This window comes from Panicum hallii, chromosome 2 (assembly GCF_002211085.1).
Source record: "Panicum hallii strain FIL2 chromosome 2, PHallii_v3.1, whole genome shotgun sequence".
Taxonomy (NCBI): Eukaryota; Viridiplantae; Streptophyta; class Magnoliopsida; order Poales; family Poaceae; genus Panicum; species Panicum hallii.
In genome coordinates, this window is record NC_038043.1 from 49727842 (window position 1) to 49755834 (window position 27993).

The 27993-nt window shown below is 41.4% G+C and overlaps 4 protein-coding genes across 6 annotated transcripts; 1 reads left to right on the forward strand and 3 right to left on the reverse strand.

Annotated features, from left to right (window-relative positions):
* Positions 1-430: 430 nt before the first annotated feature.
* LOC112879368 (pentatricopeptide repeat-containing protein At1g73710) lies at positions 431-3575 on the reverse strand. The gene has a single exon (XM_025943604.1). The coding sequence runs from the start codon at positions 3563-3565 to the stop codon at positions 839-841; it is 2727 nt and encodes a 908-aa protein (XP_025799389.1). The 5' UTR covers positions 3566-3575; the 3' UTR covers positions 431-838.
* Positions 3576-4647: 1072 nt separating this feature from the next.
* On the reverse strand, positions 4648-8725 carry LOC112882261. 2 transcript variants are annotated; one of them, XM_025947274.1, is made up of 5 exons: positions 8560-8725; positions 6101-7700; positions 5892-6014; positions 5547-5804; positions 4648-5030 (listed from the first exon to the last, which is right to left on the reverse strand). In XM_025947274.1, the coding sequence occupies exons 1-5, from the start codon at positions 8563-8565 to the stop codon at positions 5026-5028; spliced, it is 1992 nt and encodes a 663-aa protein (XP_025803059.1). In that variant the 5' UTR covers positions 8566-8725; the 3' UTR covers positions 4648-5025. The 2 variants fall into 2 exon arrangements, 1 of the variants encoding a protein (XP_025803059.1); XR_003226631.1 differs by lacking the exon at positions 4648-5030 and having other exon boundaries at positions 5777-5804; positions 5892-6010.
* A 2811-nt stretch (positions 8726-11536) lies between these two features.
* Positions 11537-15955, reverse strand: LOC112882260 (serine/threonine-protein kinase SRPK-like). The gene is made up of 4 exons (XM_025947273.1): positions 15547-15955; positions 14031-14813; positions 13450-13497; positions 11537-13365 (listed from the first exon to the last, which is right to left on the reverse strand). The coding sequence occupies exons 1-4, from the start codon at positions 15748-15750 to the stop codon at positions 12253-12255; spliced, it is 2148 nt and encodes a 715-aa protein (XP_025803058.1). The 5' UTR covers positions 15751-15955; the 3' UTR covers positions 11537-12252.
* Positions 15956-17624: 1669 nt separating this feature from the next.
* Positions 17625-27817, forward strand: LOC112882259 (protein GRIP). Of its 2 annotated transcripts, none has more exons than XM_025947271.1 (21): positions 17625-18290; positions 19625-19740; positions 20046-20215; positions 20476-20569; positions 21144-21230; positions 21321-21401; positions 21637-21762; positions 22393-22501; positions 22579-22658; positions 23390-23518; positions 23600-23700; positions 24050-24183; positions 24271-24368; positions 24454-24573; positions 25057-25084; positions 25201-25250; positions 25464-25535; positions 25624-25671; positions 26953-27058; positions 27146-27204; positions 27359-27817. In XM_025947271.1, exons 1-21 carry the CDS (start codon positions 17849-17851, stop codon positions 27467-27469), a joined length of 2361 nt encoding a protein of 786 aa, XP_025803056.1. In that variant the 5' UTR covers positions 17625-17848; the 3' UTR covers positions 27470-27817. The 2 variants fall into 2 exon arrangements, with proteins under 2 accessions (XP_025803056.1, XP_025803057.1); XM_025947272.1 differs by having other exon boundaries at positions 18161-18290; positions 19611-19740.
* The last annotated feature ends 176 nt before the right edge of the window (positions 27818-27993 follow it).

The following is a 27993-nucleotide window of genomic DNA, read 5'->3' on the forward strand; positions in this document are numbered from 1 at the left end:
ATCTGTATCTCTCTGCCCAGCTGACTCCCCAAGTGTTTTCCTTCGAAAATCCAAGGTGCAAATTCATCTAATTGGTTCCATAGGAGCAAAAAAGTTTAGACTCAACTGTTCCTCCTTTCCTGCACTTGCCAAGACGTAATCTGTCTGATGATTACAAAGTAAGCAACTATGGAGTTTAACAATGTGGAAATTATGTTGACCATATCTGTCCGATGACATCCAAAGATGAAGAAAACAACTACAGAATTTAACAAAATTGAATCCTTGAAAGCATGTATATTAAAAAAATGACCCTCGCCAACTAATAATGTTTGGATTCATCATTACAGCATAATGTCAACAGAATTTCATTATTGACTGTAACTCCAGAAAACAAATCAGACAAACAGGTGATCATGGTAGCATCAGATACCAAGAAATCGACCATACAGGCAGAAAGTAGTATCAGATACCAAGCAGAAAACTGTATGGTCATCACTCAACATATAGTTATATAAATAAAGCGACGGCTCAGACTCTACTGTTAAGCTTGTTGTCAATAAAAATTTTTTCCAGTCAGTTTGATAATCTTAGGTCTTTAACAAGCAAACAAGCTGAATATTGACATCAAAATGTTAACCATACAAAACTACAGCAAATCGTAACACTTTTGAGATTTTTAAGCACTATGCTGGTTAGTAAGTAGAGATACACACAAATCTTCTATCTGGCTTTTTATATCTTGAAGCAAGCCTGACACACTTCTGATCACCAGGCACTTTAGCTCCAGTTTCAGAACCTAAAACTAAATCAACATTTCCTTGTGAAGTATAAGCTGATCCTAAATATTTTGTACATATCATTTCTTGACTAACTGAACTGCAACATTATTCTTTCCACTTTCTATATATGCAACCAGTGCATTATGCGAAGACATAAGCTCATCAGTTCTGTATTCAAGATGAGCAATAGTCCTTAGGCCTTCTGATACTCCAGGTTTCCCATAGCAAGTTGCCAAATGGATGCAAGTAACTGTATCTGGCTTGAGCCCTAAATTATTCATCCGCACAAACAAACTGAAAGCTTTTTCCACCTTCCCGCAGGAAGCATAGACCTTGAAGCAAACATTATATGCCCATGCATCAATTGTCCACTCAGGCCTCAATAACTGCTCACAATTCTCTAGTGCAGCAGCATGCATGCCAGCTATGGAGAACAAAAATGCAACAATAGCTTGCTTGGCAGAACCCTTGCCATCATTATATGCTGACTCTAACTGTAAAACTTCTTCTGCTGAAACATGGCTGTTCTGAAGTAGAGAAAAAATCATTCCAAAAGTTGAGGCATCTGGTGGGATGTTAGCCAAAATCATTTCCTGCACTAACTCTGCACAATCTCTAAGGTTGCCCTTGGCCACATAACAAGCCATAACAGCATTGTATGAAGCACAGTCAGATAGTAAGCCTGATTTATGTAATTCACATGCAACCTTAACGGACTCACTAAGCAAGCCCATGCCCTTGTAGAGGTATACCATGGTAGTGTATGAAACACCATCTGCGTTGTTATTTCTCCTCAGGCTTCCAAAGATTTCTTTTGCCTCAGTGACCATCCCAAGATTTGCATAAAGGTTTAGCATGGCATTGGAGGCAATAATGTCAGGGCCGCCATCCATGTTCTTCATCCTTGAATACAAATTCTGTGCTTCCTTCCAGCAATTGTATTTGCTGTAGGCTTTAATAAGAGAAGTTAGAACAACCTGGTTTGGAGAGATTCCAGATTCTTCCAACAAATTATTATAGTGCAGTGCTTCCTTAACATTTCCTGTCTCTGCAAACATATCAATCAATAGTCCATAAACGATGATATTCGGCTCAACACCAGAGGACTTCATTTCATTGAACAGGCATATGGCCTCTGGAACCAAACAATGGTGGGAATAACTTCTAATGACAGCAGAGTATGTCTCACACTTTGGTTCAAATCCTGCATCTTTCATTTTACCTAATAGTTTCTTAGCTCTCTGTGGAAATCCACCAACAGAAAACATTTGAATCAAGGAATTATATGTGCACTCATCTGGCGAAACACCAGAACCTTCCATGCTCTCAAGCAGAGAAGAAACTCTATCATACTGCTTTGCCCGACCATAAGCCTTTACCATCACATTATACTCCATTATGTCCTTGTTGTTCCCATCTCCTCTTCTCGACAAGAAAATATGCTCGGCTTCTTCCCACAGACCCTTTATTGCAAAAGCATCTATCATGGCAGCAAAATTCTTGGATGAAACCCCTTTTCCTCTGCAATGCCTCTCAAAGAATGTGTTTGCTTCATCAAGCAATCCTAGATCAACATACATCTTCATGACAACAGGCAGGGATTGCTCATGAACAGAACTGCCTGAATTCAGGATCCCTTCAATCACATCTTCTGCTTCACGCACCATCTTCCTCTCGCATAGCACCTGCAGCACAATCCTAGAGCTCACAGCATCCACATGTAGCCCTGCCTTCCCAATTTCCCGGTAATACTTCAGAACTCCATCTAAATCTCCAGTTGATGCAAATAAAGTCATCATCACATTGTATGTCTTAGTGTCAGGATTGATACCCCTAACTACCATGCTGGCAAACAGAGCCTCTGCCTGTGCCATGTTGCCGGATAACCCAAATACGTTGATCAATGTGTTGAATGTATACGTGTCTGGCATAACCCCATGAGCAGGCATATCCAGAAACATGTCCAGTGCGTCCTTCAGCCTCCCAGCCTTCCCATACAGATCAATCAGCGTGTTATACGTTGCCACAAGCTTCGGCTTCCTAGGACCTTCATCAATGGCTAGTGCACCAGAAGCAAAGTTGTCGTCACGGATGTCAGCAAGCAAGAACTGCATCGGGCCGTCGGAATCAATCGCGATGCCGTCAAGATCAAGGAAGTCAACCTCGAACCTGCCGTCACACCAATTGCGGAAGAGGGCGAGCCCGTCGGCGTAGCGGCCCTGATCCTTGAGGACGCGGACGAAGGTGTTCATGGAGACCTCGTCGGGCGCGACGCCCTGGGCGCGCATGTGTCGGAGCAGCAGGAGGGCTCCCCGTGCCAACCCGGCCTTGGCGAGCGTGTCGGCGAGGGCAGCGTAGGCCGGATTGGAGGGCGGGAGGGCCATCCCGAGCCAGGCGCGCCGGAGCTCGGCCCACCGGCGCGCGCGGGCGAGGTGGCGGAGGAGGACGGCGTAGTGGACGGGGTTGGGGGCGTACCCGGGGAGCGCGCGCAGGCGGTCGAAGAGGTCCCGGGCGCGGCGCCAGCAGCGCTGCCGCGAGAGGAGGGAGGTCTGCTCCAGCGGGGACATGGCGGACAGGGCTTCATCGGAGGGGTGGAGGGCGGAGGCGGCGGGGCTGGGGAAGGGGCTGGCGGGGGTGCTGGAGGAAGAGAGGGAAGGTGGCGGGGGCAGGCGGGTAAAGTGGATACGGGAGGCGGCGGGGGGAAGAGTAGGGAAGGGGCCCGAGCGGGCATCTGCGGTCGGTGGCGCGCCGGCTCCGGTGACGGCGGCGCCGGCGGCCGGCGGGCGGTGGGGAACGGGAGGCATTGCTTTCGGGAGAAGGAGACAAGTGACGAGGGGTTTTATGGCACGTGGGGACCACTTCTCAGAGGGAGAAGCCGTCCTCACTCACAGTCTCCTCGCCGCTGCGTGCGAGATGCGTAGACCTGATCGGCGAACGGTTGATTTATCTGGGCTGAATGGATCACATTTAGGCCCAGGCCTTGATAAACTGATGCCCGGAGCAGCCCATTTTCCTGGTCCAGAATTGCAGGGCCCTCGCTCTAAGATCGGCCCAAGAGGAAAGTGTGTGCCTACTTGTCCTTTGGAATGATGCTAAAAAAAAAAAAACTTGTCCTTTTGAATATTTTTCACAGTATAAAGAGGTTTTCAAAGTTGTTGGATCGTGTTACCAAATGGTTTCAAAGTTTCCAAATGGTTTCACCAAATAAATGTGAAATGGGTCTGCGCGCATGCTGCTGTTGTGCACTAGGTCATGCTATTGGGCTCATTGGAATTGCAACTCAATACGAGAAGTGCAGATAGCTAGGCATCCACATTTATTTAGAGCTACCAACGATCAGATCAGCCCATCATATTCATGTTGGTATATCTAGATATTTTTATTAAGTTTCAAATTGCACATAGTTCATGAAGATCAGCTGGGGTGTTGCAACTCATCCAAATGATATGAAACACTAGAGGGCAAGGCGAGACCAACACATGGGCCCAACAAGACAAAAAAGAAAGAAAGAAAGAAACGCATGCAATACACAGCGCATGAACCGGTCTATCTGGATGCAAGTGAATGATCTCATCTTCAAGGAAATCAGCCCTCATCTTAGGCATGCAAGTTCTTGTTCGAGAAAGAGTTTGTTCTGGTTGTTATTAGAGCAAAGGAAGGCTACTTAAACCCGATAAACAATGGATAGAAGCTCTTTAGTAACTTCTTTATTTATTTATTTTTGTTTTTTTCCTCATTGCGCTTTTAATCTTAGTTTGTACTCTTAAGACAAAATGAAAATACAATCTTGAGCAATGACAGTACTGAGGAACACCTTTGCACAAAAGCTCGTAGCAAGGAAAGGAGCAACGGCGAGATAACAACTCCTGAAAAGCAACCACTCAGGTAAACTCAAAATGCTAGGGCAATTGCACAGCAGGTCATAAAACTGACAGTCCTAATTCCTGAAGGTATTCACAAATAAACAAAAAGGAATCCAAAAATGGATCTACCAAAAGAACCATATCTAGCCATTTTACAGCGAAGTCCTAATGCTAATGTGTTGCATTTCTCTTTTCAGAAAATCTACACTGTACAGATCCAACACATTGTCTAGTCCCTTTGAAGCACTAACAAATCTCCTGCAAGGAACATCTTCCCTCCCTCAGATTACTCGGCAAATGTGCTGCTGAAGAAGCTTGACCCGATGTCGGTGCCACATCATTTTTTAAAGAAACCAACAACTGCATTTGTGGAGGATGCATGATACGATATTGCTGCCAGATTAACCTGTTCGAACAAGTAACCACAGGTAGTTGCTTAGTGTGTTGGCAGAGTTTATCTTTGATGTTGAATTTAGGTATTTGGCACATGACAAGATGAACCGTGCTGTTGGATCTTAATGTGCCTAGCTAGTATCCCAGCAACGTACCACGTGCTATCAGCTGAATTGCTATCATAAAACATTTTTATTAGTCTTTTAGTGTTGCTGCTAATTCTTATCACAAAATACATTTGCTCAGGTGCAGCTATTATCAGGGTATTGGCATAGTGTTCACGTTTATATTTACTAATGTATTTTACTATGCTTGATGTACTAATGATTGAGAAACACCTTTAGAAGCAAAAAATATAGATATTTTAAACCTACTATGATATTGAGGCACCTTTTTCTTTCTCTACTTATCGTAACCTTGCTTATATGTTCCTCGTCCACATTAACTTCTTTAATTAATGTAGGGAAAAATCAAACGGGCAGATATATTAGTATGATGCAGGTGAAAAGCTCTAATTAATAAGATTTACCATTAGTTGAACCTCCAGTAGTTGGCCGAGAATTTATATCAGATATTGGAGGATCATCACGGCTGACAAAACTTTCATGGGCTTCGTTATGGCCAACCATAGACTGCTCCCTCATCTCATAGGCTTCTTTCTCCCTGAGTTCGCTTCGCTCCAAAGAACTCAAACTAGGTGCAGCTACCTCACTAGAAGAGGCCTCCATTCTTGTTGGTGAACCCTCTTCTTTGATGCTTGCTTCAGCATCAAGAGTACGAGTATGACCTGCAAGTTTAACTCTGTACTTTAATAAAAAGAATGGCAATGTTATGACATGATCAAAACTGAATAATTATTGCAGTCTTTAGTTACCATCTTGCAGAACAACTTCATCAATTGCTAAACCAATAGGTGTAGGCTTCTCGCTTCCTGAAGGACTTGAATCATAAACAGGATCAGGAATGTGGGTATCATCAATGATCACTGCTTCCCTGGCTAGAAAGTAGGAAAACACTTATAAGATGTGGGAGTCATTATACCAATCGCTAGTTGAAAAAAGAGATATCTCTCTCTGGGGTTACCTGATAATTCAATGTCATTCACTTCAAAAGCATCATTAGTGGTTTCGGATGATGACGACGTCAACTCAAGATCATTTGAGTGTGGGGACATCTGATGCAATCCATTGCTTGCTATATCTATTTCTTGATGGTGTTGCATAACACTAGGATCATCTGATAATGTATTCAGTGAAAAACTGAAATAACTCTGTGATGCTTCTACCCAGTCATTTGTATGTTCACCAGACAGTGATATGTCATCGTCAGAGGAATCGCTAATTAGTACAGGCGGATCCATGTCAAGGGCAAGAGAAACCTCCCTCACATGCCGAGAAATATGTGCATGTTCCTCTGTTTGACTAAATGAAGATTGTTGTCCTTGGTTTGAGAAATCCTCCAAGACATCCTTCTGGCTTTCTTGATCGGCAACTGAAGAAGTACTATCCGAGTCTTGAACAGAACTGGACTTTGAGTTGCTCTTTTCACTAGTTTCTCCTTCAAGAACTGGATCCGCAATTTCTTCATTAGCCATTTTTTCTGTAACGAAGTACGGTTTGAACCGGGAAGGACGTGCATCTTGCCAAAAGTCAGTGAGGAATGGTGCTCCTTCGGTGAAGCTCTCATGCCTCCTTAACAGTGCTCTCCTTTGTAAATGGGATGCTACAGGAATAGGTTCTGCATGGCTTGATTTGGCTCCTCCAGAGGAACTACTCTCATTTTCTTGCTCGTTTGGTAAATCGAACGGGTTTCCTATTTCCAGCAGCGCAGATGGAGCAGAATCTGGGAAGTTATCTTCATTGTAAGGAACATCAAATGGATTTCTCCTAGGAGCAAATACGGCAGGAATTTGAACATTGAACTTTGATAGCTCTTCAACTGTAGGTAAGGAATCACTGCTACCAAAGTCTATCAAGTTCTTGTCTGAGTATTTTCTCGCTCGGCGCCTAGCAATTAAGGTCTCCAACCTTTGGTTACGCTCAATCTCCAAGCATCCAATTTTCAGTATGTTCTTCTGGTCATCAGCAGTCCATGCCACAACTTTAACATGTCCTTTTCCCTCACGTACCTTCCCACCATTGCCCTGATGATTCTCCATTTCATCTTCAATGCTGCTGTCATAGGAGTCATCATCTTCAGAGGACTGTGATGAATTGCTGCCCGACCTAAGAGGATGAAATGCATGTAGCATTGGAATGTTATCAGTATCTGAGCCACCTGATTCACTAGATCCTGGTTCAGAAGAAGAAGCTACAACATGAGATCTCTTCCTAATTTTCTTATCTCTGCTTTTGTGCTTGGCCACTTTCTCTTCTGATGGAATCTTTGGAAGAGGTATATTCGGACACCGAGCTTTGTCAATTTTTTTGTAGACGTGATCCTTTTCAGGATTGTTCGGTTCACCATAAGCAAGGATAAATCCAAGAAAGATGCCGGCAATTAGGAAGATTGGTGATGTGGTCACAAGGAGAGTGAACCAGCCGAAGAAGTACTTGTACAATATAAGTAGAAGCACCAGCAAGCAGAGAACCCAGGGATGGTGCTTGAAGAATCTGCCCGCAGTCCTTAGCGGGGTCATTTCCTTCAAAATCTTTCTCCATTTCATTGTACAGTTTCCCACGTTCTGCATATGTAATAAATGTGTCAGCTTCTATATTAACATTTGACAACACTTAGAAAGCACAACAAGAAATAATTCTTTTGGGGTTATGAATCTCAGGTTTTGCACAATGCACAAGCAAATTAATAATAATTCACACTTTTTATGCCATTACTGCTTTGCACTCACTGAGAATCACACTTTTATGATATTACTACTTTTGTGGTATTACTTCTGATTTTCCCTACCCAACAGCCATTGTAGTTTTTTTTCTGAGCAGAAAAACAATTGCATTTAACTTTCCAATCTAATTAACCTCCTCGGTTGTATTGTATACTTGGGTTTACTGGATCAAGTTTCTGTTTTGAACCAAACCCATTTAAGCTATGGAAACGCAAGGATGGCAAAACTATAGTTCTTCACCGTCTAAAATCTTTATTGTTAGTTTCCCTAACCGTTCCTGATTATTTTTTTAAGATTTTTAGTACTCGGCATGCCACGACCAGTAGCTGGGCACTCAGAATTGGTATTAGGAATTCATGGTGAAACGCATGAATTTTAGGATTGTTTCATAATACCACATTAACAAAAACAAAGTTGAACGCATGGTGAAAACTGAACAAACATGAATTGGCATCACATTATGTGGGGACAACGTTGGGGAAAAAACATTCGCCGGATCGATGAATCATGATGGCTCTAGTCCATCAGGTGCGTAATTTACGTGAATTGGTGCCCTAAAAATCTGGAGAATGTAAACCACCGGGCATCAAACAAACACGTCTGAGCTAGGTTTACGGTTTGGGGCGAAAATAATCGAAGCCCTAGAATCGAGCGCTGACGGTATAGAAAAAGAAATTGCATTTGCAGCAGGAATTCGTACCGACATGAGAAGAGACCGAGCAGAGTCGGGGCGGATCTGCGCTCCACGGCGGCAGCACCCGGGAGGTCGCGGCGAGGACGGCGAGAGCGCCTGCGGCGCGGGAGGAGGAAGGCAGTGTGGGGTAGGAGGATCAAGGTTGAGAGGTGCGGCGAGGCGCGGAAGGCGGTAGAGGGGGGGTGATTATGCATCACTGAAGGTGACAAATTCGCCACGTCACCTGAAGAGTGGAAAGCATAAACACTACGGTCCACGGTGGAGGAAGCAGATGTGTCAAACATCCTGCTTCTATTTTTATTTACACACGTCGTATTAAATTTGTCCTAAATTAATTTTATCTAACTTTAATCAAATTTATAGAAATAATAATAATATTTACAAAACTAAATTTGTTTCATTAAATTTACCATAAAATATATATTTTATCTTAATAGTGTATCAATTGGTTAGTATTGTTATTGCTCTATCTTTTTAAAAAAAATTAGTTAAAGTTAGCCATATTTGATTTAAGACAAACCTAATACGATATGTAAATAAAAATAGAAAGAGTACATGCTTGCAATGATGGATCTAAGAGAGTAGATAAAATAATAGATCCTGAGTGTATCAAATATATGTAAGAAAAGGACACATCATCCCACGTAGAAGAATGTTTGAAAAAAATCTTATAAAATTTAAATCGAATATCCAAATAAAATTTTAATCGCACCATTTAATCTCTTACGACAAAATCTTCTCACTTGACTATATTTGGATAATTTTTTCATAAATATTTTTAATACATAATAATTGATTTCAACTCCAATGAGCAAATATTTGAACAAATAGTTATTTTCTGCAAATAAAATATTACACACAACATGCAAATAATAGTATACCACAAACAAAAATTGAACATCACGCACATTTTATGATATTGGATCACATCACAAACAAATTAATCCATTATGCTTAACAATTTTGTTTACAAAGGGAACAGATAATATAGCATTGTGAATCAATTAGTCTACAAAGTGAACAAAATTATTCGTATACATAAATATGTATAACAAATATTTTAACATCATGGGCGAACAATTTAGTCTATAAAGTAATAGATAATTTAACACCGTGAACAAATTAGTTAATAAAAATGGACAAAACAACAACAGCCCGCATGATCAAATTGTTCTGCGTGACGCAACAATCATGAGTAAATTATTCTTGCAACAAACAAAACATGTGCACTAAATAAGTTAGTACATAAAAAAATAAAGAAGGAAATAAGAGAGAAAGAAATGAACAAACAAACTAGTATTCCAGAAAACAAAAGAGAAAAAGAAATAAAATAGAATAAATTAAAATAAAAATAGAATTACTGTAAAGAAAATAAAAAATAAAGAAATAGAAAAAAATAAAAGGTAGGAAAAGAATATGAGAAGTAACAGAGGAGAAAAAATCAACCAAAATAAAATGGAACATGGGACACATCTTCCTTCTCTCACAGAATAAGTAGAGCAGTGGTTGAGCAACCTCCACGTCCCCCTTTCTCTATTGGGTGAATTTAGTCATCCTTCATATGGGCAAAAGTGGACAGCAGCAAACTGTGCAGGCAGCATCATGTTATTTTGTCATAGAGCAATGTTCGGTGGATGCCTAACAAAAGTATAGGAAGGAATAGTTATCCTGTGGATTTGATCAGTTCTATCAACATAGTAGGTTCGACCCGGTACGTAAAAGTACATCTAGCCTTATTCTTATAAAAATCAGGTCAATTTAGTTTTTTTAACTCACTCCATCATGGTTTTAGCATTTAAAATTTGCATAAGGGTATAGCTATTTATAAATTTTATGGGCGTTTTCAGCCACGAACTATAAAAAAAAATACTCCTCCCATTCATCCGATTTAATTTGATTGCATGTAAATACATTTGGCAGGATGCTCGTGGTAAAAAAACAAATTATCAGTGGGCATATGGACTGAATAAATGAGACAATTTAGACCTCCTTAATATGTTTGAAGAAGTCTAAAACTAAACATATTTTGGGATGGAGGATGTATGCGGAAAGTAAATTCCTTTAGTACTTGTCCGGTTTGAACGGGATTAAAGGGGATTGGAGAGGGTTGGGAGAGATTAAATCCCCAACAAATCCAAATCTCCCTCGATCCCCCTCAATTCTCTTGGGGAAAGAATTAACCGAATAGCGTTTTAGTTGGAGGTTACACTCAATGTCAACCGCTATTACGTACAAACAAATCTCTACTATTACTAAAGCAAGCAATGATTCATTTATCCGTCAATCAGAGTTCTTGTCGGAATCCGGGTGACCATATATTGAGTTAAGAATTCGAAATTATTTAGAATTAGCAGTCGACGAGTAAAATAGAAAAAGATCGAAGTACTCAACCGACATGTACTATGTATTGTTATGAAAAATACATATGGTGAAAAATACATATAGCTAGCAACGTACGGCATATTTGCTAGTATTATATTTAATACGGATATACAAGTTACTTATTATAATAGCGGGCATATTTGCTAGTATTATATTTAATACGGATATACATGTTACTTATTATAATAGATAAAATAGTGCATGAGTTGTCTGCAAACTGTCTAAATAGCACCCAACGGCGATATTGTTGATGAAGTTTATTCAATGTCCGAATAACCCCTAAACTATTTCTTGATTCAATTTACCCTCTAAACTATATTATTTTGTCCTATTTATACCTTAATAAATTTGTATTTTTATTTATCCACATACAAGTGAAGTTTTAAGTTAAAATTTTGCGGGATGATATCAGATAATAATATGTAGGGTGCACTCTACACAGCTTGTAAACAAAGAAGCTAATAAAATTGGCTTCACAATTTTTGGATCAACGGAGAATAGTTAAGCATGTATTTATCATTCTGAAAAGTTGATAATTATTTCACGGTTCACATGCTTTTAATAGGCATATTACAACGTTCCAACTTAGCAAAGTAGTTCAGAGACATCAACCGCAAGACTCCATGATATGATTGTTCATTACAAAATGAACATTAAAGAATAGTTTTATACAACATCTCGTCCCACTTTTTACAAGCAATCTCAAACCAAGAAACTGAACAAAAATGTCAACCACTGCTCAGAAAAATGCCGATCCGTGTTACAGAACATAGGCCAATCTCTTTTTTGCTGAGAGCAGAATATCAGCAGAAACAAGAGAATAATGCTGTGTGACTGGTCAGAGTATATCATTCCCTTTCCAGTGCATGCACCATAATATGGACAGCAATCTTCTGCAACTACTTTTTTCAGCAAATTCTGCAACTACTTCACACTCACATATATTCCCGAACAGGCATTCTTAATTACCCACTAAAAAGTCCAAAAGAATGCTATGTAATTTTGAGTGTGTCAATCTGTGAGCATTAATACAATCTGTTCCAGAGTATGTATGAGAAATATGTACCTCCGTGTAAATTCTGTGGGCAAATACAAAACTTTTTACAGTTAGCAGGAATAGAGATATACAAGAGCGCCGGCTGGTACCTGCCAGGTCCTCAGTATTGAGGAAGGTTGGCTCTGGATAAGTAGTTATTATCCTCAGCAATCAAATCAATAGTAGAAATCTAATGCAAAAGAATGTGCCTCTCCACAATGAACATATATCCAAGCCGGTGAAAATAGTATTTGGTCAGCGCTCAGCACTAGCGTGATGTGTCACCGGTATCTCCCGATTTGCACTTTACTCATGCTGCTCTCTAACCTCTGTATACTTGCAGCAACCCTACCAATATTTGGTTTTGTGTCAACACTGTTATCTTCGCTGCTGACAACACTTCCAGTGTTAGTCTGTACATCGGTGTTCTGGGCATCACTGTTTGCAACAATTCCAGTGTTGGATTTTACATTAGCATTGGTCACATCATTGCTCTTAACACTCCCGCTGATTGGTTTTACGTCCACACACTTGGCATCATCAGCAATGGCAACACTTCTAGTGCTGGGTTTCGTATCCGAGCTTCTGGCATCACTTCTAGCAGTGCTTCCAGCGTTGCACTTCGCATCAAAATTCTTGATATAAGAATTGACAACACTTCTGATGCTGCGCTTCTCTCTGTTGACAACACTGGAAGTGGTGGTGTCCACATTACTGCTCTTGCCATCACTGCTGGAGATGCTGCCAGTGTTGGTCTTCGTATCAATAGTTTTGGAATTTCTATTGGTGATGTTACCTGTGTCCAGCTTTACACTAGAGCTTTTGGTATCGCTGTTGGCTATGCTCCCAACGTTGGGCTTTGTATCAGAATTCTTGGCATCTCTGTTAGTGATGGATCCAATGTTCAGATTTACATCAGCATTTTTGGCAAGTCTGTTGGCAATGCTTCCAATATTGGGCTGCACATCAGCATTAATGGAAGCATTGTTGGTACTGCTACTGGTGTTGTATTTTGCATCAGCAGTCTTGTCACAACTTCCAGATATGCTCCCTTTTTTGCACGTGGCATCAATATTTGTACAGTTGCGAACGGTCCCTGTACTTTGGGCCAGATCAATGTTCTTGGCATCATTATTGTTAACAGATCCACAATTTTTATCCTCCTTACATTGAAGCCATGGATGCTTTAGGCACTCTGTAGCTGTCGGCCTCTTCTCAGGTGCAAAGTCAAGTAAAGGGCAAAGAAATTTGGCAAATTCCTGGGCATCAGATTCAGAAATTTTGTATTTGTCAACAAGGATGCGCTCAATAGATGACATTTTCAGCCTTCTTATCCGCTTTAGATCTCCATGGCGGTCAAAATACTCCTTTGATCGTGTTCCCATGGTGGCAATCTGAACTCATTTAAAAAAAATTATACAGATTAGTTTGGTATTTCAGAAATCAAGGATTGGTACAGAGACGATGTGGCACGTTACCTTTTTTGGCATTTTGCCAAGTAGCTCCATCATTAAAGCCAAGTGATCCTACAATGACAAACCTTCAGTCCTCAGTGAAGTAACTTAAGGTAAAAAAGCTAATGATCAACTAAAATTTTCGAGGCGTGGTGCTCATCCTCCTAGCGTTCACCAAATGCAACTAAAATTTCAGTTCATATATTGGAACTGCACTTCGGAATGTTGCAGATTGATCTAATATTCAAAGTTGAGACCACTAGTAATTTTTAATCACTTGAAGACTTAAAGAAAAACCGTTCCCCGGATAACTTTTGGGTGCACATATTATTTGTTGGTGCTGTTCGAGGTAAACAGGAGTAATAGAATTGTTTGCCCAGCTCCAAATTCTAATGCTAAGCATAGTCATGTTGACTATGACTATTGTCTGATGTTAGACATATACTCGTCTTATGGATGACAGCATGTGCGTCCAAGTCGATGCTTACTTTTTCACAATTTCAATTCATTAAATTGGACAAATCTCTAGTGTGAATGCACTGTAAAATTGAAGCTAACTCGAAGATCAACACAATAGCTAGGCTCATTAGGAATCTGATATGTACCTCATCTTCACTGTATCCATGGCCTTCCTTGGGTGTAAATAGCATTTCTCCAGTTGCGAGCTCGAAAGCAATACATGCAAATGACCACATGTCAACAGAAAACGAGTATCCCGCACCTAGGATGATCTCTGGCGCCCGATACTGCCTTGTCTGAATAAAATCTGTAAATTGCTTGTCAGCCCAACAAGCATTCCCAAAGTCCACAATTTTGCATGTCAGATCAATCCCATCTAAGCTCCTTTCTGAACGTGAAGATTCCACAACTGATTTTCTTTTCTCGGCAAGCTTTGCAAGTACCCTCCTTGCTCTCATCTTTAGTTTCTTCTCGATCGGGTTAAGACCAACTTCTCCATTATTAGGATTCCCCTCAGGTCTCTCAAGGTTAGGTTTAAGCCCAGAGCGAATGGGGTCCTTCGAGGGATCAATCGTTGAGACAAGGAGAACATTCTCAAGCTTCAAATCTGAATGGATGATGCCAAGCTCACTGTGCAAGTAATCAAGACCTACCAAAATCGACTTGCATATTCGCTTCACCCTATCAAACCCAATGCCTTTGTACCGGTTGTACTGTACCAACTTGAGCAAGCTATCTCCGAGGAACTCAAAGACGAGACAGATGTGTTGCCCGTTCGGTCCCGTGTGCTTGAAGTGATCTATCAGCTGGATGATACATTTGCAATTCGATGGATCCCTCTTTGTGATTTCCGACAGGAACTCGATTTCATGAAGAGCAGCCTGCGCAAACTCGGGCGCACTCTTTTGGATCTTGAGGGCCACGTATTTCTGCAGAAAAAAAGAGTACAATTTGTTACAACAATGTTTAATTCCTTTTGTTCAATTTCGTAACTCTTGTCAAAGAGACCACCCTATCCAGAGCAATAATTACAAACATGTTATAGTTAAATGTAATCCATATTTTCAGAAAAGAGAAGCATTAAAAGAGTTGCCCCCCAGTACTGACAACCGAATTTCTTTTTGTATTGCACTAGAAAATAAATGGAAACTTCAATTTGGCACGATTCCGCTCCAGCGTGTAAGACCTGAACCCACCTGATTGCTTGGTCAAGGAAGAGTTTTTCCCAATGGCAGCGGCAAACGGATGAACCAAACTCCCAAATGGGGAAACGGACAAATTCAATCCCCCCTAGTCTAGCGAAACGAAGCCTACAAAAATCCGCCAGCTGCCCAGCTCGCCCGCCAGCCCTGTCGCAATCCCAATCCCATGCCCATTCCCCTCGCGTGGGGCCCACGGGCAGGGCGCGCGGGCGCGCGCGCCAACCCCGCGAAGCTGCGGCGACCCTTGTGATCCGATCAGGCGATCCATATGTGCAGAGGCTATTCGACAAAGCGCGAGATCTAGGCGGGCAATCGCATTACGAGGAGGAGAGCAGGGGATCGCGGATGCGAAGGCGGGCGATCTTTGGCTCCCCCTCGATCGCCGGGAAGGGCGGGAGCTACCGCGATCTCAGGCGGATCAGGGTGGTGGCGAGGATGGAAGGGGCGGGAGGGCGCGTACCTGTGATTGGACGTCGAAGGCGAGCCAGACGGTGGAGAAGTTGCCCCACCCGAGCTTCCGCTGGGCAACGTAGCGGCCGGCTGCGAACTGGTCCCCGGGGCGGACGGCGTGGTAGCCGCCCTTGCGGTAGCCGTCGACGCCCTCGTCCTCCTCTTCCTCCTCCACCTCCACATCGTCGCCCGACAGCGACGGCGACAGCGACATCCTCGGTTCCTCCTCCAACGCCCGCGTGTGTCGGGGACTCGGCCCGAGTGGTCGCGCGCGCGCGAGTGCCCGGCGATCCCACCGGCGGCGAGCTAATCCTTCCTTCCTTCCTTCCTTCCGGGTTAATTGGGCTGCGAATCGCGGGGGCAGGTGGTGGTGGTGGGTTTGGTTGGGTCAGGCGGTGGGGGGTGGGAGGGAAGCGAGGGAGGGAGAGGAGGACGCGGGGAGCTTTCCCACGTCGCTCCTCCTATTTTGGATGTATTTGCACGTTCGCCCACGACGACAGCTTCGCCTCGCCACCTCCTGCTCGTCAGCTTCTTCGAAGGAATCGAAACTAGTCTCCTTTTTCGATTTGATTGAAACCATCAGCAGAGGCTATCATTAGTCGAGAGTCATGATTTGCAGTGCGTATACATTTTCAAACTGTTTTCTTGTGAATGTTTCGTTACATGCAGTAGTAACCAAAGTGAAGACAGAAACTGCAATTTTACAAGTTTATTAAAGGTATAAGTTTGATCTATGTACCGTTAATTGCGATTAAAAACGTAGTATGTTTAAAACACTTTCATTCAATTCTACAAACTCCAAATCATTTATGCATGAATATCAGAGTCGGAGCCGTGCCAAATGCGCCCTAATTTTGCTTATATAGCTCATATATATACAAGCTCGCATGTGTACATTATTGTATGTCTCTATTTTTGATAAAATAAAATATTATTGTTTGAAATTCGGAAGCTTGCTCTCTCGAAGCTTCAAGTTTTGACTGCGAAGCTTGCTTGTACAGCGCCTCTGGCTATATTTCTGAGTAAAAAATTATTGGTCAATGGAATATTCATGGGGAGAAAGAGTGTATCAATGTCGTAACAAGCTGTCTCGTGGAAAGTTTCCCAAGATTTCCACATTCTTTTTGCAAGAAATGCTTCGTCGCCTCTAACACTTTTGGATAGGCGGTGCCTTCATTGAAAAGCGAAACTGACTATAATTTATCCGGAGCAAAATGGAACCCTCTGTAAAAATTAGAAAGTCCGAGATGCCATTTGTGAATCGTGATGGACGGGAAGAGTTGTTGCGTCAGAATTCAGGTCATCAGGTTGGTGCCGTGTGCCTTGGCCGCGTCATCCTCCAATGACTTGGGTTTGGTAGATTCTCTGAAAGCTTTGAACATCGGCAGGCAGCCCATCATTCGCTGCTGGTACCCACAAAACTAACCAACGTTATTGAACCTTATTGTTCCTCGCTCGCGCATTTGATTGGCCGAAATATTCCCCCTATTTTGTTTTATGCCCTTTGATTTCAATTAATCAATTTAAGTGGGACATTTGGTCTCTTTCCCACTTTGGGGAGGATGGCTTGGAAATGTGGTCACATTCTTTTATTAAAAAGCAATGACACACTTCTTATATGATAAGGGAGATCCCTAAAAAGGCTTTGGTTGGATACAGCATGCGACGATGGTAGTACTGACCGACACCAAGGATATTTTTTCTTTTCATTTGTGCATTTGTATATTGATGGTACAAAATTATTTAATTATGGAATGTTTACTTTCATGACTAATATAATAGTTAAAAAAAAACTCTATACTAAGTATAAGCGAATGAAAACAGCGTATCCTGCAACCGCAAGAATGCATGCTAATGAATTCGGCCTCTTTCTCCTTTAAAAAATTGAATTTTTTATAAAGTTACTTCAACTTGGTGTTTTTTTGAAAGGAACTTCAAACTTGAAATTGGAGCTGACCTCGGGACTCGTGAGATCCACGTCCATGCTCCGAGTCCGAGTTGTACATCCATCGCAGCCATCTCACGCCACTGCCACAGTGCCGCCTGATCTTAGGGCCCCACCTGTCAGCCAACGTGGCACGGCCGCGATCCAGCTCCTCTTCCTCGTCTCTCCTCCGGCCCTCCTTTCTTTGCCACCGACGGCGGCCGTCCCCCGCCTCTCTTCTCCCCCTCCGCCGAGGCCGGCCGAGATCGCGCGGCTTCATTCTCCTTGTAAACCATAATCTCTTCCCGCCTCACCCTCAATTTGACGGACGCAAACCCTCCCGGTCCAATCCCCGCGAGCGGACCAGATTTGGATCCGGCTCGGCGAGATGGATCCCGAGGAGAGCGCTGCGCCGGTGCTGAACCAAGGGGAAGAGGCGGCGGAGGCAGCGGAGCCTGCGCCGGCAGAAGAAGAGAGGGCGCCGCCGGCGCAGGAAGTGCCGGCGGGGGAGGGCAGCCCGGCTAGCGGCGGCGAGGCGGCGGCGCGGGCCCACCCCGAGGAGGAGGAGGAGCTCGCGCGGCAGGTCATGGAGGTCGGCCTCCAGAACGAGTACCTTAGGTCCCAGATTGGCGGCGCCCGGCCGGCGGGCGGCGCGGACGAGGGCTCGGAGCTCGTCAGGGGCTTGAAGGAGCAGGTGGAGAAGCTGACCAGGGAGGTGCAGGAGCAGCGGCTGACGCGGGAGGCCACGGAGAAGGCCCTGGAGCACGTCAACGTGGCCTACGCCGAGGCCGACGGCAAGGTCCAGGTGCTCACCGCCAAGCTCTCCCAAGGTTAGCTGCCACTGCTCTTGAGCCTTCGCTGATGAAGTGTAGTCGGCCACCGAACACTGATGAACTTGGAACGACTCTCACTTTTGCTAAGCTTATGTTTTAAGCTCATGTCTTATCCCTGCTTTCCTTACTAGTTCGCCACATTGCAAGTGACAAGCTGTCTTTGCTTGTTGTAAACTGAAAACTCTACCAAACTGAAAATCTTTCTGTATGTACCACCAAGGGAAAAACTTCATTGTGTGTCAGTAAGACCTATCTTGCTAACACTTTGATTCATCCAGCATAATTGCAGGCTGCAGATATGCTATTGAACTTGTCTGTTAGTCCATATTATTGGAATAACTTCTCCTCCTAATGTATGCCTGTGACTATAAAATACAAGTTGGCAAACTAGCATACCAATCACAATGGCTAGGCTATTGTTGGTTTTAGAAAAATCGTGTTTTGCAGAGGAGCGGATTCATCGAGAACTGGTGGGAACGAGGTTTCTCTGATCAGCATACACTAATAAGTCATTAATGACATAAGTAACAATGTAACAAATACCCCAACAGGCAGGCCTCTTTTGGCAGAAATATGCAGGTGAAAAAAGGGTTTGTATGAAAGTTAACCTTAATTACTTGGAAGTGCTGAACCATTGTTACAGACAATGCTAGCTGTAGCCTATTTACCGACTCGACCTGTGGGGGGAAAGACCGCCCCCCATGGTATTCTGTTAAGAAAGAAGACCCTTCTCACACAGGCTGAGAAAACCCCCGAACCCCCGTCCCATCCGTACACAGTGCCCGAGACCCATGAGAATGGGCGACCCACGCACATGGGGGATCAGCGACCAGGGCCGGACCCAACTGTGCTTTGGCAGACGAGGGTTTTTTTTTTGGTGCAAATACCAGGGTTCGAGACCTGGTCGGCTGGCAGGACCAACGCCTGCCCAACCACTGAGCTATCACTCAGTTTGCGTAGCCTATTTACTGACATCTAGTGATCCTGTGGCTGAAAGTGTTTCTCTAAGATAAACTCTATGGAGCAAGTGATTCTGGGTGGGAAGTGAATCAGGAGAAGCTAGTTAGCTCCCAGTATCTAGTTTAGTTAAAAGAATCACTGCCGTTTGGTGGAGCTTCCCCTATGTATGTATTATGACAGTTCTGAGCCAATCACATCTTAAACATGTGCATGATTGCTTTTATGAATTTATTTATAGAATTGCTGTATCTTAGCTTGATCAGAGTACACCTTGTTATATCATTATAATCTATCATACAACCTTGTCCTTGCTGCTATTGTTTTTGTTCTTTGTTTCAGAATCTAATTCATCACTAGTTCCATGCATGTAGCTGAACAGAAAATGGAAAAGGAACTTAAAGAACGTGACGACAAATATGTTGAGCTGGACACTAAGTTCCAGAGGCTTCACAAGCGTGCAAAACAACGTATACAAGATATACAAAAGGTAGCAATCAACTTTTCAGCTGTCCTATCTGCACATTAGCTTGAGAATAGTAGATCTTTTAAAAGTTTGGTGCTTTGGTCTTCTCCTTACATATGGAAATTTCCGCTGCCCTATCTGCACCTTATGTTGAAAACAAACTAATTAAAATCTGATTCAATGAAAGGCATGGTGTAATTGATTCTTTCTGCCTGTTTCTCATGTGTCATGAATGTCACATATCAATGTATTGCCGCCACATGCTAAATTTTTATATCACGTGAAACAAGAAGCAGTTGAGTTTTAGTGTCTCTTCCAACACATTACAGGAAAAAGATGATCTGGAAGCTCGATTTAATGAAGTCAATCAGAAGGCTGAGCAGGCTGCTTCTTTGCAATTAGCGGCACAACAGGAACTGGAACGTGCTCGTCAACAGGCTAGTGAGGCCTTACGGTCAATGGATGTTGAAAGGCAGCAGTTGCGGACAGTGAACAACAAGTACGCAACTTTATTAATGTCATTGTACAATGCACATGCCATCTTCCCTCCCTTGGGGTTGGTGGATTTGAGTGGTATAGTTATAAGAAACCTGACTATGTTGGATGGCAGGTCCTCCATTATACTTATAGTCCTATATTTATACCTGTAGCTCCTCAATTGCTGATGCAAATCATGTTTGCAGTCCTTTCATGTAGATTTCCACAACATGTTGATTTAACATACTATACATCTGAAAAGTTAATGCAAACTATGTTTAGGTTGAGAGCTAACCTCGATGAGACACGTCTCGCCTTGGAGGCCAGAAACAATTCCCTTGAGAAACTGCAACAATCAGTGCTTGAAAAAGAGCAGGTATGCAATATTGCAATGTAATGGTTTTTGTCATTTTTTTTGTTTGATGATCTTTGAAAGTGGAAATGCATGGCCTAAGAAGATTAAAGAGTTGCAGGGCATGTAGTTGAAATCCTAAAAATTCTATTATGACTTTAGGCGGGTACCAAGATCTTCTATCTGCCTATCTGGTGCTTATATGAAGAGCGGAAGGGGGGATATAGGTCTAGCTAGCATTAGGATGACTTTGACTGAGTGAATTCAGCTACTTATTTCCAAAATGTTGGTTTATATGTCTAAGCTGAAATAAGCAAGTGAAACTGTAAGAGATTCTTGCTCATTTCAACAGTCTAATATATATGCTGTATGATAGGATCTTGATGTATTTGGTCCTAGCAATTATCTTTTCTTCTGAGCTAAACTGGTGATATTTTTGTCAAATCTACAGAACTCTTAATATAATAGTGTTAGCTTATTTTAGAAAACTGATGTATCCGCGTATCCGTATCATGTTGATACTGATACATGCATCCGTATCCGTGTTACATAGGTTTATGTAACAAATACACAATTCACTGATGTGATGTTTGTAAAGTTGCTAGAGAAAGTTCAAGGATCCCTTCAATCTGCTGAAGATAAGAGGATGGCAATAATTTCAGAGCTCACTGCTAAGCATCAGAAGGTAAGAGAGAAATTCAGGAATTCAATTTCAAAAGCATGATTTCAAAAAAAAGAAGATGGTAATCTAACCTAGCTTCATTTCTGTCCTCAGCAATTAGAAAGCTTGCAGGCACAGCTAGCTGAAGTTTCTGCAGAAAGGATGAAGGCATCTGAAACCATACAGTCTCTACAGGTATTGGATCCAGTAAATAGCATCATTATATATCATAAAACTATCATTTCCATTTAGTTTTAATCTGTGTTAAGCTATTGGCTAAATGCTTTGTAATAGTACCATTTCCTTGGTCTGCTTTATTGTTTGCAAAATATGCTGAACAGATTGATCTCAGTATGCTGGGAATAAATGGTGAATTATAATAAACAACCATAGTTAACTTGAATTTTTGCATATAATTATACTTTCGCAGGCAGTGCTAACAGAGAAAGACTCAGAAATAGCTGAAATCGAAGCAGCATCAACGGGTGAAGCTGCCCGGCTTAGAGCTTCTCTGGAGGAGGTTAAAGGAGAGCTTGCTCATCTAAAAGATGAACATGTATGTTTCTCTAATTTGTGCTGATACATACCATTGTTGTACAAAGTTGAGCATCCCTTGTCATAAATGCCAAATTCAAATTGGCAGACATATGAACAGCAGTACTTCTAATGCTGAGTTTCATATAAACTATCATGATTTTTAGATTGATGAGCTTACTGCTTGCTTGCATTTGAGGCTGGCATAACGGCACAAGAAATGCTGAATAAAAAGACTTCTGTGACTTAGAAACTCTGCCCATTATTCAGAGGGGACAGAACATGTGGTCATTTTTTAGTAGAGTACGGTAACCTGAAGTTTAATAAGTTTTTACAGCTTGTAGACCTCACCTAATTTTAATTTACTGTCACATGTTCTCTACATGCAACCATATTTCTACATATTCCCTGCTTTATTCAGTTCTTGTCTCGTACATGGGCTTGCTGCATAATTCACTAATTTGCACTGCGATCAGTTGATTTGAGAAGTGACTGATTCCAGTAAAAGCAAGGCATTACTGTTGGCTTGTCTTCTATTTTTACCACTCCATCACTAGAATAATTTTAATTTTAGTCGAGACGACTGTTGAACAGCTCTTGCTTCTGCTTGTTAGAAGATCACTTATGATGTCTAACTTCTATAATTACTCAGGAAAAAGAAAGGCAAAGCTGGGAGGCAACTTGTGAATCTCTTAGGTCAAAGCTGGAAGCATCAGAAAATACATGCCTTAAATCTGAAATAGAATCTGCCAAAGTTAAAAGTAAGTTTGCTAGGACTTCCCGATTTGATTTTGGTGCAATATTGATACATCTATAAACCTGTTTGGATACTCCGCAGGTCAATTGGAGTTAGAGTTGTCAACACAAAATCAGTTGTTACAAACCAAAGATTCTGATCTAATGGCAGCGAAACAAGAGGTATATTGGTATAATGAGCTTAAACTTAGTGAACATGAAGCAAACTGAATTTTCCTGATATTTTTATTGCAAGTTTTGCATGGCTCATATATGTCTAGGCCCTGCGCAGCTAGAAGAGTTCATATAGTTCATTCCTTAGTGCCACTTTTTAACTTTTCACTCCCTGCTCGTTGTACACAGTATAAGGTAAAGTAGCGGATGGGAAGAACCTTCTTTCCATCCTTTTAGTTGTAGCCCTTCTCTCCAGGTTATAAGTTGTATTAGGTGGCGAAGCTACACATTATTTACTGTCACTAAATTATAGTCATATCATTCATGATAGCTTGTTTTTATCTAGGTGACAGCAATATTCAGCGCATGCAAATCTTTGATCATTTCATGCGCATTGTGCTGTCCATTAATATCACGAGCTTCTATGCTGAGGTTGGAGTAGGGACATTGGAGTACAGATGCAGGATGAATAAAAACAGGGAATTCTTTTATAGTCTGAACGCAACACTGAATTGCATATTTGTGTTATGTATATTTCCCTTAAAAGATGCCTTCTACCTTTTCAGTTAGAAAACTCGCTTGTGAAAAACATGGCTTGGCACACAGATGATTATTTTTAAGCCTGGGGAATACATTAAAATGGACTTGTTTTCATTGAATTTTTTTTGAAATATATGACATGTGCTGCAACTTATAATTATATAAAAGGAACTTCAAATTAAGCCTTTCAAACTTTGCAGATTAGTCGATTGGAAAGTGAATTTTCTGCGTACAAGGTCCGGGCACATGCACTTCTACAAAAGAAGGATGCTGAGCTTAACGCAGCTAAAAGTTCAGATTTGGTTAAAGAACATGAAGAGGCAATAAGGGTATGCCATCCTTTTATCTAGATATCTGATGTAACTGAAGATTCAGACTGGTATAATTGATTGCTATTGCTTTCAATCAAGGAAGCCGAAAAGGAGGTGGCAGTTGCTTTAGCAGAACGAGATAAAGCAATCCATGATCTTCAAGAAGCGCAATCCAGACATTGCGATGAGATTGAGGCAAGGTAGGAGCACTTAACTTTCTGCTCTGCAAAATGAAATCTGATAGGCTTCCATCAGCGCTTGATGTGCTTCACATGAACCTCCAGCTTAGTTCGTCAAATATGCTACCTGCAGTAGGCAGTAGCTGCAGTTCTCTTAACTTTAACTATTGCCTGGAGATCACTAGCAAAGCAGTATACATTGTAGCAAACAAGCAGACTATGCATGTTATTACTATTGTACTCTGTTGTTAACTTACTGTTGTTCATATCAAAAAACCTGTTAGCTGATGCATTGATGTCATTCCATCAACCTTTGCTTGTGAGTTGTTATTTTGCCAAGTATTCACTCTTTACTTTTATTTTCATTCAGAGATATTGCTCTTGCTGATGCTGAGAAAAAGCTAAAGAATGTAATGAAGAAGTTAGATTCTGTTTCTTCTAATTTCATCACAGAAAAAGAATCGTGGGAGAAAAACATGGCAAGTGTAGAGGAAAACTGGAGATGTAAGATGCTAATTCTATTTACTTCAGAAATATCTCCTTTCTTTTGATGGGAAATGATGACCAAAATTATGAATGCGGATGGTGCAGTGAAATGCGAGTCTTTGAAAGCTCAAAGCAATGGCCATGTTGACGATGAACTTCAAAAGAATTTAGGGGAGTTGACACTAAAATACGAGAAATTGAAGGTTTCTTCCTAGACATTGCTCATGCTATCTGCATGCCCTTATTATGTTTTCGATCCAGGATTTTAATATATGCTTGGGTTTTTAGGAAGAGCATCAATCATTCCGTGATATCGCTGATAGAATGATTGAAGACAAGGAACAAGAGATAGCTAAACTACTCAAGGAAAACAGGGATCTTCACCGTTCTTTAGAGGCTAAACCACCAGTAAGTCCTTTAGCTTAACCCACTCATTGCTACCTTTATTCATTTATTATCTATAGTAAGATAGTAGTCAAAGCTCCATACTGGGGATTGTGTTGATGTACAGAACATCTTAAATTTACTTATGGAGAGAATATATACCAGCTGCCACTTCAAATCAAGAATATAATGACAAAACACTTGGGGCCTATTTGGATTTATAGTTTAGATAAATGTGGTATCAAGAAAAAAAAGTTTTAGAAATCAGAGATACAATACTTACAACGGAGCATATCTAGTTTTCCAAAACCAAAGTATTCTGCAGGACGATAGCATTTTTCAGAAACTCTTAAAAAAAACATTGCATCAAAACAAGGTCTTACTAACTACGTTCACCATTGTATTGCAGAATTCTCTTCCCTTATGATACCTTTTATTCTGCAAAATTTAAAATAAGAGCTATTATTTTGAGATAACGTTGATGATATTATTGCATTGATGTCACAGGTTAGCAACAATTATTGCCAAAATCAAGGTAATTTTGTTGTGTCAATATCACGTTTCATTGTCCATTCTCTCTTGTATCCTTCCTCTTAGTTGAATAGCTGAATTTTTTGTTTGTCACTAATTGTCAGTGGCTTATATTTGCAGGACCCGTCAAGGATACAATGAGTGTTGAATTGGCTGAGCAGCAAATTCTGGTACTTTCCCAATTTCCTGAAGAAGAAGTAGGGAATACATATAAAATTTTGCAACTGGAATTAATTGATATTTTTGCACTCTTCTGATTTTGTACGAAAATTTTCAACTATTTATTCAAACTAGAACACTTTCTTGGTTACTGATACACTGACCGAATGAATTTACTTAGATGAGAAAGATTGTCAACTTATACTCCATGCCCACATTTTCAGCTTCTTGCACGGCAACAAGCACAACGAGAAGAAGAATTGGCTCAGTCACAGAGGCATATCTTAGCGCTTCAAGTAAGTTACCAGCTTAGCAGGATTTCCTCACGTGCTTCCCAGTTGTGGTGTCAAGTGGATAAGATTTTGTTTTCCTTTCTTTTTTCAGCAAGAAATTGAGGAGCTCGAGCGTGAAAACCGTCTTCATGATCAACAGGTGGGTCATTTGAGATGTTGAGTTATTGACACTTTTTTAGTTGTGTAACTTTGTCTAGGTGTGTGATCTGGCCATTCTGTATCTCACATTTATAGTCAGGGAATGTCAGTTAGGAATAGATTTGATTTTTATTACCATGATTTCTTCAATGAAAGAACCATACTGTGTAGTATCCATGTTAACTCATAATTTCAGTCGTTATTCCTAGAATCTGAAGTAGCTTTGCTAAGCCTATTTAGCTAATTGACTTGTGCACTAGCATTGCAGTTGCTATTGTTCTTCTACACTCCAGCTGATACTGAAGTCATGTTTTTTCTCCAGTATAAACAATTTGGATACTTGGCCATGTTGCTGTTGCTGTGAAAAATGGGTTTGAATTTTAGTTGCTACTGTATTGGATCGAGTACTAGAGGCTTAATCCTCATGCCATAAGCTCTATAATATCCCTTGTTTTCTGGAATACCAGGCGCTGCAGATCTAGTACTTGGAAATTTATGAGGCAATGAACGAGTTGTAATTCCCCAGCCCAATATTTCATAGTAGTAGTAGTTGGCCCATGTGGCCCAGTTGTGGTTGTGGTGGCTTAGTACCACCTTGGAAGTTTAGGGGGTGAGGACCAGCTTATATTCCTTGTCGTTCCAAACATAGCACCTCTGGGTTAACCCTTTTACACAAAGCAAGGACGAAAGTATAATAGAGGTGCTATGTGTATACGGGCCTGTTCCACGTGAGGAGCTGGACCATAAGCAGATTTTGGAGCGGGATGTTACACTTACACGAGTAAAGCATGTGCACATTAATGTTCACCCCTTTATTATCAAGGGGAAGTTTTCGAACTTTGCTTGAACCAAATAAGCATGTAGTGCTTTCAGTTATTTGCCACATTAAATGGTTTTTACATGATAAGGATTTGTGGAATTCACCTTAAGTGCTCTAGAAATTAAGATAACGATTTTTTTAAAATAGATAATTGATATTTAGTTGTAGAAAACAAGACCCAGTTAAGATGTTGATTTCATCCCCTTGTTTCATCGCAGGTCTTTTTAACAATAAGCGCTTCACTTTATAATGTCAGTTTATTTTGGTCTTTGTGTTTTTGAGTTACTCTGATGTCAATCTTTTTATCTTTATCATTTCTGGTGTCTGTAATCTTGCCCTTAAATATATCTTGTGTCATGATTAAACTGAAACTAGAAGAGTTATTGGTTATGGATTTGACATATCTTGTTTTTCATGAGGCCTCAAGTAGGCATGTCTTATTTTGCCTGTTCTTTACTGTAGGAAGCAATGTTGAAAACCGAGCTTCGCAATATGGAGAGATCACAAAAGCGAGAAGGAATAGATATGACATATCTCAAGAATGTGATTCTAAAGCTTCTTGAAACAGGTAATTGAAACTGTCTAGTGTCTCTAGTTGCTATATGTGAGTATTAACAGATGATGTGAAACTTTAATGAGGATTCTTTTGTCACAGGGGAAGTGGGGGCCTTGCTGCCTGTGGTTGCGACATTACTACAATTCAGTCCTGACGAGGTACTCGTAGAAGTTTATTCTTACTGCTGATGTTTTTTTTTTGCATGGCTACTTGTTTCAACATGGTATACTACATCTGGTGTGCCTTAGAGCCTCAGTTCTATTCATGTCAATTTGAATAGGAGTTTGACATTTCCTGCTTGAAACTTGGCAGCTCAAGAAGTGCCAGCAAGGTGTCTTCTCAAGTGTGGCTTCTTCACAAGCTGCTGCGTTGTCAGATGGTACAACCACACCGAATTCATTCTTTTCTAGATTCTCGTTCTAGCGGAGTTAAGTGGCATTGCTTTCGAAGATTTCACACAGTCAAGCCTGGGTAGAGGATGTTCTGAGCCTGAGATCCACAGTTTTGCTGATTGTAGATGACGTTCATTCATTTATTATTTCCAGGCGTCACCACCCCTTGTCACCTTTTGTAGAAGTAGTGTGTATAGAGGTATAAGTACTTTGTTCCACAGCAAGCCAACATAAGAATGTAATGAAGGATAAATTGTATACTCAGGTTAGGTTGTTGGGGCGAGTGGTTTATAGACTGCTGTGTAAGTTTTTATTGAACAGTATGAGGATCCAGGAACTATTTGACTTTGGACTGTTGAGTTTTGTCGTTTGAGCCTCAGTGCACTCCATGCTTCTTAGAGTGTGTTTTCTGTTACTGGACATAACACGGATAACTTTAATATCATGGAAAACAGTAATATCATGTTATTATGTCGCACCTTTTTCCTAGCAAAAAGAAGGAACTGCCGGTACATAAAGTCCATGTTTAGGCTGTTTGGAGGGCTGCATACGCAT